The 10,262-nt window shown below is 44.2% G+C and overlaps 1 protein-coding gene across 1 annotated transcript; it reads left to right on the top strand.

The window, feature by feature from the left end:
* Positions 1 to 474: 474 nt before the first annotated feature.
* On the top strand, positions 475 to 8,930 carry MRPL42 (mitochondrial ribosomal protein L42). Its single transcript, XM_035126631.3, has 6 exons — positions 475 to 540; positions 2,920 to 3,072; positions 4,292 to 4,355; positions 5,564 to 5,648; positions 6,477 to 6,640; positions 8,774 to 8,930. Exons 2-6 carry the CDS (start codon positions 2,988 to 2,990, stop codon positions 8,817 to 8,819), a joined length of 444 nt encoding a protein of 147 aa, XP_034982522.1. The 5' UTR covers positions 475 to 540; positions 2,920 to 2,987; the 3' UTR covers positions 8,820 to 8,930.
* The last annotated feature ends 1,332 nt before the right edge of the window (positions 8,931 to 10,262 follow it).

Here is a 10,262-nt window from a genome sequence, read left to right on the forward strand (position 1 = left end):
TCAGACAGGAATATTTCCAAGCTCTACCTGAGGAAACCCAAGATTCCCCCACCATCACCACCAACAAGCAGATGCTTTTATGGTGAACTGTGCTCCTTCCCCAGAGCAGGGAAAATCTCGCCTGCTAAAGTTAGGGTGAAGCAGTTGGCTGGAAGAGAAACGCCGAAAACACCACCTCTTTCTAGTTCTATGTATCAGTGTGGGTGGAAAGTTTCTATGCTCCTAAAAAACAACAACACAGCAAAACCAGCAAGAGTCTTGTGGCATCTTAAAGACTAACGTGTTCTGTTGTTTTTGCTGCAACCCACAGGGCCACTGTCTAAAATTAAAAACATGCATGCAGTTTTCAAAACCTCAGCTGCTTTTTAATTGGGCAGCCTTCGGAGGGCCCTTGCCAGGACTACATTTCCCAATGTGCTTTGGGGCTTAGGAGAGCAGCTCCCGGACGTTGCCTCGCGAGTTCCTTTTTGCCGTAAAGGAAGAAGCGGACGGTTCCTGCAAGACCGGGTGGCCCCGTCGCTGCTGGGTTGGCTTGTCCGGGTAAGCGGCTTCCTTCCTACCTTCACCTTTTCCGATTTCGCCTCCTGGCCGCCTCGCCCTGGAAAGTGGAGCAAATGGAGCCGGGGAGCAAGGAGAGGCTGACCTGTCGCTTTGGCGCTTGGAAATCCTCTCCTTGCTCCTGCCGGGGAAATCAGCGCCTTCGCGCCGAAAGCTAGAAGCCCCTTTCCTAATCCTTTCCTGCCGTGGGGGCGCCGCACAACGCGCGCGGTGAGGAGGCGAAGGGAAGCAAAAGCGCTTCCCCACGTGCAGAATGCCCCGGTCGGGTGAATAGGCGCGCGTGGGTGTTCACTTCTGCCTCCTCCTGGCAGCGATTTCACAGCGAGAGCAAAGCGCCCGTGGCTGAGCTGTTGTCAATGATGCCGCCGCTCCATGCCTTAAAATAGATCCGAGAAGTTAGCGTTCTGACAACCCGCCTAATCATCCGGGTTCGTTTCTGCAGTGCGGCAAATACTTATTGGCTGGCTTGGATGGTTAGTGGCCGCTCTGGAGAGACCTTGGATCTGCATCTGAAAGTGCACACACGCGTGTACAGAAGCGAGCCTGAGGCCAATCGATTAAGGCAGGCATAGGATACCTACTGTTCTTGCCTGCCACTAGGAGTGTAACCAGTGGAATTCAGGGTAAAGAAAGTTGCCCGCATTCCCTATATGTGGTTTTGACAGCCTTGCACATGAATTCATGAAGGTTATTTGCTGCAACAAAAGTTTAGTGGCTCTTTGTTTAAAGTCTCTGTTGAAGGTTAATATAAGCACGAAACAGCATTGCTTGCTCTTGGGACCCCGTGGTAGTAGAGGCCCTCTCCAGGGCCACTTCCTGCCTCTCTCTGAATAAAGGACCCCTTCTTCAGAGGGAGGCTTGGGCCCACACTACATAGAAACCTGTTGCAGCAGTGCTAACTCCTTCCTTACAGTAGCAAATGATGTTTAAACAGTATTTGGCTGTAGCTGCAAAAGTGATGCTGCTGCTCTATATCTGGTGGGAGGCTCCTGGTAGTGGGGGCTCACAGTGGTGGGGGTGGCAGCAGCCACAGACAGCCCTGCAAGCAGCACATGGGAGTGGAATCTGCCACCTGAGCCAGACCTGTCCATCATAGCTGATAATGTCTTGCTGCTGGGAAAGAGAAAATCACTTCTGAAAAATATCTTGCTGAACCTGAATGAATAGCATTCTGTCAACCAGGTGCTAATTGGGGCCAAGTTGTTCAAGAGTGTGGTGGCAGGCCAGCTCTAAACAGTCCTGCAAGCTAGTTTTCTGTGTGTGTGTGTGTGTACGCGTGCGTGCACACCAGAATGTTCTGGTTTCCTTTTGGTTCCAAGCTAGATCGGGTTTATTTGTGGAAGGAGGTATGAAGAAGCCTTTGATTGTACTGCTGTTTTCTGTTTTTATGTTGTATTTTTAATTGTTTTAAGGCTGCAATCCTGTACCCACTTACCCACTTACCTAGGAATAAGCTTAATTGAAATCAGTGATATTAACTTCTGAAGAGTACAGACTTGCAGAAAAGCAGGATAAAAAGTGTTTAAAAATAAATTATATGAGGAAACAACTGTTTCACATGGCTCAGGCAGTTCATGATAACCTTGTTTGGTAATCCTGTGACTGAGCCATGGAGAACCCAAATTGTCTTGCGGGGTTCAAAGCTGAGGTAAACTTCCTGGGTAGTATTCATGATGTATGTTCATTAATTCCAGTGGGTCTACTCGTGAGTTGCACTTGGTTGACTACTACATCACTGCCTCCAGAGTCTGTACAATTGGTAAAATGAAATTTTAGGGAAGGGATGGGAAGCTTTTTTTCAGGCAACTCATTGGTTGTCTCATGAAAGTGGTAGGTGGAGTCTGGGACACAAAATAGGTGGAACAGAGAAATGAAGGTGACTCTTACCTTTCTAACAATCGATGGTCATTTCAGCCATACATCAGCGTTTTCTGCATACACCACAGACACAAAGTGCCTTAGACTCATTGATCCATTTAGCTCTGTAGAGTGGCAGTGGCATTCCAGAATTTCAGAGAGGGGTCTGAACACACCTCTCCATACACACAAGCAGTCAAGGATGCATTTTAGCTACCCGAAAGCACGGGGGGGGGGCAAGGCAGAGCCAGCAATGGTCATCGCTGGGGAAGAGTCCCGAGGGCCAGGAAGAGAGGCCTGCCAAGCCACATTGCTCTCCTAGGCTTGAGGTTCCCCACACCTGTCATAGGGAAATAGCAAGGCAAAGATGGAGACTTTGCATAGTGAAAAATTAAACAGTGAAAGCCTGGAAGAGCTATTGAAATGTGTACAAGGTGACTTGCAAATTGTGGATCTATAATATGTTTTGACTAATCTCCTGACAAACCACTGATTCCCAAACAGTGATGGACTGAACGGTGCAGATTTTCTTTAAACATCACCGTGACGTGACAACAATTTTGTCTGCTAGCATGGCCGTGGCATCACAAAGGGCTGTGTTGTCGAAGACTGCATGGATGCGTTGGGCAGCTTTCACCAAGCAAGTTCTGTCTCCTAGTAAGTGTGCATGGATACTCTTTTAAACTCTTAATGGAGTGGGATCTTGCTTTGCACACACAGAAGGTGGCTGCTGCTGCTGCTGCCGCCGCCGCCCTCAACATAGAGCTAAGCAGCTTGTGGCTCTAGGTGGGAAAAGAGTTTGTGTCTCTACTCAAGAGGAGCATGACTGAGCCAGCTCTGCTGCAGCAAAGGCAGTTCAGCAGCACTCTGGTAGAAGTGAAGAAGAGAAGCTTCTCTCTTTTCCCATTCAAGCCTTGTTGCCCGAGTCTGTGTCCAGGGAGCCTGGAGAAATGAAGTAAGACTATATGCCCAATCGCTCTGTTGGAGGGAAGGAGCAATAACCGGGAAACCCTGCAATGGCATAGTAGCTATACATGCTGGGGGATGAAAAAGTAAAGCCCTCCCCTTTATTCCTGCCCCTCTCTCCCAGAATATTTGGCCTTCACCAACCTGGTGCCCTCCAGCTGGTGATGGACAGCAACTCCCATCAGTACACTGCTGGTGCTGATGGGAGTTGTAGTTCAGCAGCATCAGGAGGGCACCAGGTTAGGGAATACGGTCATAGAGTTTGGAACGTGTGGTGCTGCAGAATGGCGTACACACCCAGCTTCCCAAAGGGTATGTGTGTGTTTGCCCAGCCTTACCTAATTTGGGTGGGTTCCATCTTTTCTCCTCTCACTCCCCCCCCTTTTTTTTAGTGGAGGCTGCTTCTAAAGTGACACCAGTTGGAGAAGAGAGGCAGAGGAAGTGGCAAAGCACCACTGGACTTTCTTTTCTTATCCTCAACGTACAGTATTGAGTGGCAGCTCTGCCACGTGGCACCTGAAGCTGGGGAAGGGTCTCCCTTGCATTGAACAGTTTGCAGGAGAGGCAGGGAGAGGGAAGAATACTTGGCTATCAATCAAGAAGGGTGGTACAGAGCTGTGTAGCTCTTCCGTTATACCATATGCCTCTATCTATCTATCTATCTATCTATCTATCTATCTATCTATAGGGTTATGTGGTAAATATTGTGCAATGCCAGTGAGGGACATCGCTTGGGGAGGGGCTTTGAAAAGTGAGATAACTTAACGTCTTCACATTGATTTACGCTCCAATCCCTAGTTTAGTACTGTGAGTTGTTACAATGACCACATAATGCTCAGCAATGTTCAAAGGAAACCCACATTGTGCTGTTCTCTGTCTCCAGTGTTTTACTTGGCTCTTATATTTTCAGGTGCATCTGTATCTTGTGCTTGTCCCAAATCTACATATTCAGCTCTTCCCGATGACTATAACTGGTATGTATTAAGCCATTCAGATTTAACTCAGAAGTTCATTTCACAAGTGTGTGAAAAGACACCAGGATGTCAGTTGCTATATTAGAAGTAGCAAAATTGCCAGTCCACTCTTACTGCAGGAATAATTTATGAATTTTAGAATCTCTGTTTTCATTTCTCATTAAAATAAAAACACCATATTATTTTAGTGGAGTTGGGCTTTTGTAGAGCTATGAAGACTTGTTGAAAATGTATTATAGACTCTGGAGAGTTGCTGCCGGCCAGATTCTAGGAGACTGAGGTAGATTGGCAGATAGACTGATTGGTTGGTATAAGGCATCTTCCTAGGCACTGCTTTCATAGCAATCACTTTTCTCTTGCATGAGGCTGAACATCTCATTAGGATATCAGCTTAGTTGGGCTTGCTGTCAAGGAACTTGGCTTCAACAGCCCTAGTTGGAGTATTTAGTATTGTTCTACCTTGCCCACAGATTTTTTTAAAAAAATAGAAATGAAGGTCTGTATGCTCTTTGTCTAATAAACTCACTAATTTGGATGTTTATGAATGTGGTCAGTAGCTCCATAAAAATGCTGCTGTGAGAGGAAAACTGATATTGATCAGAAATTTCATTAGGATTGTTTGGACAACACGTACAATCAGTGCATATTCTGGTTGCAAAGAACTGGGGAGGAAACCCAAACAGTGCTTACTCACTGTGGAAAGGCTGATGCCAAAGTGCTTGCCAAGGGTTACATACTTCAAAGGACTACACTACAGGAAAACAAGTGCTCTGCCTTATTGGACAGCTAAACAGCATTTTTGGTCTATTAGATCATATAAATAAATTTAGATCAATTTAAATACAGTGGTACCTCGACTTACAAATGCCTCGACTTGCAAAGGTTTCGACTTCCGAAGTCCACTAACCCGGAAGTATTTTCGCTGTGCGCGTGTTCTGCGCATGCGCAGAAGCGGCATGCGCAAAATGGACGCTTCGACTTACAAAGGATTCGACTTCCGAAGAGCGATGTGGAACGGATCGTCTTCGTAAGTTGAGGTACCACTGTATTGTATAGAAATCTTTTCTTGAGGTCTAGCCTCTATTCTGAATTTTTTAAATCATTATTTCATTTAATTATGCAAACATTTTAGTTAAAACAAGAAGGAAAAAGACTTGTCCAGTGCCATCCCTTGAAAAGGGTATTATTTTCTCTTTCCTTTTTTTTAGCAAAGTGGAACTTGCTGTGACATCGGATGGGAAAACTATTGTTTGCTATCACCCTTCAGTGGACATTCCATATGAGCACACAAGAGTAGGTGAATCTGCAAAAAATTATCTTCCTGATTTTATCAGGAGGACAACATAGCTCATCTTTGGGTACCCTTCCAGTTTTTTTCTTGGTGGTTATCCTTTACCATGAATGTGATTTAGAAATAGGCTTGTGCTCAAAACTTAAGCTTGGCACACTTAACAAAGCTTAAATTTTCAGCTCGATCACCAAGAAGTTCAGACCTGTGGCAATATATACAATTTCAGCGGAACACCCTAGTCTTCAGCCGTTTTCAAGACTGCATGCATCACTTCACCTTGCTTGTTATTTCCCAAAGCAAGCCAGATATCTAGATTATGTTCATCTTTAAATTCTGTTCTGTTAAGCGGAGCTTTATTTCAGGAGCTGTTCCCCCAGAGCCGACAGAAAAGAGGCTGCGGTCTATATTTCTTGGATAATTGCAAGCCAGACATGCAGAAGTAGTAGTGAGAATGAGCTCTTCCAAGTAGTTTAGTTCCAGCAGAAGTTGCTTGGATCAAAAGAGGGGGAGGTTATTCCCATATAAGGTTCAGAACAGTGGCAGGCAAAAGAGCTAGAGAAAAATAGGACTGATACATTTGTTTGGAGTGAAGAGTATTAGCTTTTGTTCTACAGCATAATGGCCAGGATCCAGCATGCTGTAATCTTTGTGTGGGGGTGGGGTGGGGTTTAAAACGATGTATACAGCAAAATGGCAAATTACGTTCTGCCTAAAACTAGCAACACCTGCACATTTCATAACTGTACCGGCAATAAATATATGGGTTTATGGCTTTTCTTTGGGGTGTGTGTGTTTTTTTCCTCTTAATTGAGGCAGTTTTCTTTTGACAGCCCATTCCACAACTAGATCCACTGGATTATAAAGAAGAAACACACGATCAAATGCTGAAATCTAGATTGGATGTGAAGGACTTCAAGAACCAGCAAGGTCCTATGATTGAGGAACTTAGTAAAATGTTTTACACAACAAAGCACCGCTGGTACCCTGTGGGACAGTAAGTATTTCCCAGGTTGTTAATTGTGTGGGAGGGTGACAAGTACTGCAGAACCCGGATTGGGTTGGTTCCAGACTTCGCCTTCTACAGATGGAAAGGCCCCTTCATCCACAGAAGGGTTTTCCTGCTAGCAGAGGGGAGGGAGGCAATGTTTGTTGATTCCCTCCTCCCCCAGCAGCCTCCAGTTCATTCTTCTATGTTTTCAGAGGTTCCCTCAACCCTCCAGAACAGTTGGGGCAAAGCTATTTTGGGTAGGATACGAGGATTTTCATCTGCTCTGATTTTAGCTCCTGACTAAATGGCTATACTGATAATAAAGTACCTTAGAGAAAAATATATATCCAAATACATATGAGAAGACTTGTGTGTATCCAATACCTAAGTGGGCTAGGAAACCTGGTGCTTGAACTTCTGGAATGGTTTGTTATGTTGAGAATTATCGATAATAATTTAACTCATCTGGTCCTAACAGTAAGATTTTTATTTTATTTTTTGTATAAACAAACAATGTAATTCATGCAGGCATGAATACTGATCCAGTTTTATGTTTGGCAGTCATCTATAGCCCTACCAACAAGAAAACAAACTTTTAAATGCAGGAATTCCTTTATTTTGTATTTTTAAAAATTTAATTATACGTATTCAAAGATATAGTAAAGTTCGTATCCATTATGAAGTATCACAATGAAGAGTAGAGGGTGAAAACAAGGCTTTCCTCTAAGATAACATGTCTATAAAATATAAAAAGTTTACAACATAAAATATGAGATTACAAGCATTTGTTAGGATCGCGTGTAGGACCCTGGCAGAGACATATGCCTGACTGACATGTTCTCTCCCTCCTGGTTGGTTGTTCAGGAGCTTCAAAAGCTTTCTCCAGCCCGAACATCACAGCGACTGAAACCAAGATGCATCAGCACACTTAGGGATCCTGCAGAGTATTTGCGGTTCGCGTAAGAGAACTCAGTAGTGCAGCATTTTGGCTAATCTACTTTATTTACATATAATACACTTGGAGCATTCTGACTTAGCTCCTTCCTCTTTCTCATCAGACAGCAAAGAGAAAGAAACAAAGGACAATAGTCCCACTTCATGGAAAACAGTAACATAAACATCCTATCTCTGTCACTTCCCACACTGTGGAATGAAAACATACACCGTCATGTGATAGACAACAATCCCATGACTGCAAACACAGACCAAGAATCCTAACAGCATTAACATAGCTGGAGCAGAGCTTCTTAGCTGCCAGAGCAAATTTGGCTACCAGATAAGTAATCTGTAGATATTTATCAGCTAAGAGTTCAACTGTCATTTCCTGGGGGGGGGGGGGGATCAGCCTGGGAACCTGTTAAGAATAGGCGATAAAACATTTCCTCTGGACATTGTATATAAGGAGCAAATCAATAGATAGTGCATGATATCCTTGACCTGATTACATCCATAAACGTGTTTCCGTTCCATATGGGGTATTCCAAAGTATCTCCCCTCTAAGTATACTGACAACATCTGTTGGAACCTTATTTTGACAAAGGCCCAAATAGTTGTGGAAAAGTCAGGGTCTCAGGGTAATGGGGCCTTGAATGGTTGTCTTTAATTTGAGGGTACCAAATAGACTCATCCAAAACATTGTGGATGTTACTTAGCTGGATGGACCAAGGGTCTGATTAGGTAGAAAACAGATTTCCTATTTTCCTATGCTACACACAGCCCCTAGAATTGTGTGTAGCAGTCTCTGGCCATGTGGTTCTGCAGTTCAGCCACTGTAGATGTAGTTTAGCATAGAAGCAGAAGTCTTGATCAAGCTCTTTTCTAGCACAGCTAGCAAGAGAGACAGAACCTGATGCTGAGCTAAGCATAGGATTGGACATAGGACTCCTAGGGAACTTTCATCCGTTGTGTGCTGCTGGAAGTTGGATTTGCCCATCTACCAAAACACTGCAGGGTGTTCTTGCACTACAGAAGACTTGATTTTTTTTTGTATTGGGCAGACAAATATACAAGGCATAATAATTGTAACGTAAAAACACAATGTCAACATGACAATCACTGGTCTCTTAAAACTGAGTGTTTAAATGACTGAACATATGACAAAATACATTTTAATGTGTTTCTTCTCTTTTCTTCTTCAAGGTACCACACTAGACGCAAGAAAACCAATACCCCTAAAGACAGATGAACACCGTGTTCGTCACCTTGTCATTGCTGTCAGGGCAAGTGACTACTTAAGCGGATGTGATTGCTTTGAACAATATGTTAGGTTGCCATTAAAGTACTTTTCTAACTCAGACTTGCTTTGTGCCTTCGCCCGTTCATGTGTGCTGGTTTGCTGTGCATCATTTCAGAGCACTCAGAACTCGCTGTTCCTACTAGGGCAGACCTTGGAAAGCAAGGCCAATGCTGCAGCTGAAATGAGTGTTAAACAGGGGGTTGAAATCCAAGGCAACTTTGTGATGAGATCAAGAAGGAAATGCAGAGCCAACAGAACTGGATGCCTCAGACGTCTAGGAGACTGACACTAAATAAGTGAAACATGATGACCACGAAGACTTACGTGAAGAAACATTAAGCCTCCACCGCCAGTCATGATGGCCAGTAATGCCTGTATGGAATGTTCATGCTATGCCTACTACTGGAATTAACCAGCTCTAGTAAAGCTGTGTTCCAGAAATAATTTACTGAATGTTATTGATTAGCAGTTTTCCCAGCTAAACAATGTGGAGTGAAGAATTTGGCCTACACCCAATGCTGTAGCTCTGCTCACGCAACAGAATTTCCTCTCTTCCAGCCCCCCACATGCACAGAAATCAGCTCTGAAGGAGCAGATTTGGGGGGGGGTGTCTGGGGAGGAAACCAAGGTCCTGTTTTGCAAACATAACTTCACTCACACAGCAATAAGCTACAACCCTTGAGACATTTTTATATCTTAAGTCTTTGGGCTCCCAGCTTGGCTTACAAAAATAACTAGTTGTAAAAAAAAACCAGTGTGGAACTTCAGCTCTTTGCTTACTCGTTTAAATATTTATTAGTCAAAAAACTAACATTTACTAAGTGGTGTAGAGAGTAAAGCAGCAGATAGTTCTTGCTCACTGTGTAATAGAATACAAAATGAAAAAGGGATTGAGGGGAGAAAGCAATTTCGGGTATCAATTATTAGTTATCTAATCTCAGTAATACTTGACTAATAAAAAGGTAAAGGTAAAGGACCCCTGACAGTTATGTCCAGTCGTGAACGACTCTGGGGTTGCGGCGCTCATCTCGCTTTACAGGCCGAGGGAGCCAACGTTTGTCCGCAGCCAGTTTTTCCGGGTCATGTGGCCAGCATGACTAAGCCGCTTCTGGCGAAACCAGAGCAGTGCATGGAAACACCCGTTTACCTTCCTGCCGGAGCGGTACCTATTTATATACTTGCACTTTGACATGCTTGTGCTTTTGAACTTCTAGGTTGGCAGGAGCTGGGACTGAACAACGGGAGCTCACCCCGTCGCAGGGATTCAAACCGCCGACCTTCTGATCGGCAAGCTCTAGGCTCTGTGGTTTACACCACAGCACCATCCGCGTCCCAGTCTTGACTGATAATGGGAAAGTAATTATCATGTTTTGCAAGATTTTTGTTCATATG

The sequence above is a fragment of the Zootoca vivipara genome, chromosome 9 (assembly GCF_965207765.1).
Source record: "Zootoca vivipara chromosome 9, rZooViv2.hap1.1, whole genome shotgun sequence".
Classification (NCBI taxonomy): Eukaryota; Metazoa; Chordata; class Lepidosauria; order Squamata; family Lacertidae; genus Zootoca; species Zootoca vivipara.

Bases quoted from the DNA above. Each gene is read 5' to 3' on its own strand.
- MRPL42 (XM_035126631.3), top strand. From the start codon at position 2,988: ATGGCCGTGGCATCACAAAGGGCTGTGTTGTCGAAGACTGCATGGATG. The intron at 3,073-4,291 runs GTAAGTGTGCAT...TTATATTTTCAG, and splicing joins CAAGCAAGTTCTGTCTCCTA to GTGCATCTGTATCTTGTGCT. The intron at 6,641-8,773 runs GTAAGTATTTCC...TTCTTCTTCAAG, and splicing joins CGCTGGTACCCTGTGGGACA to GTACCACACTAGACGCAAGA.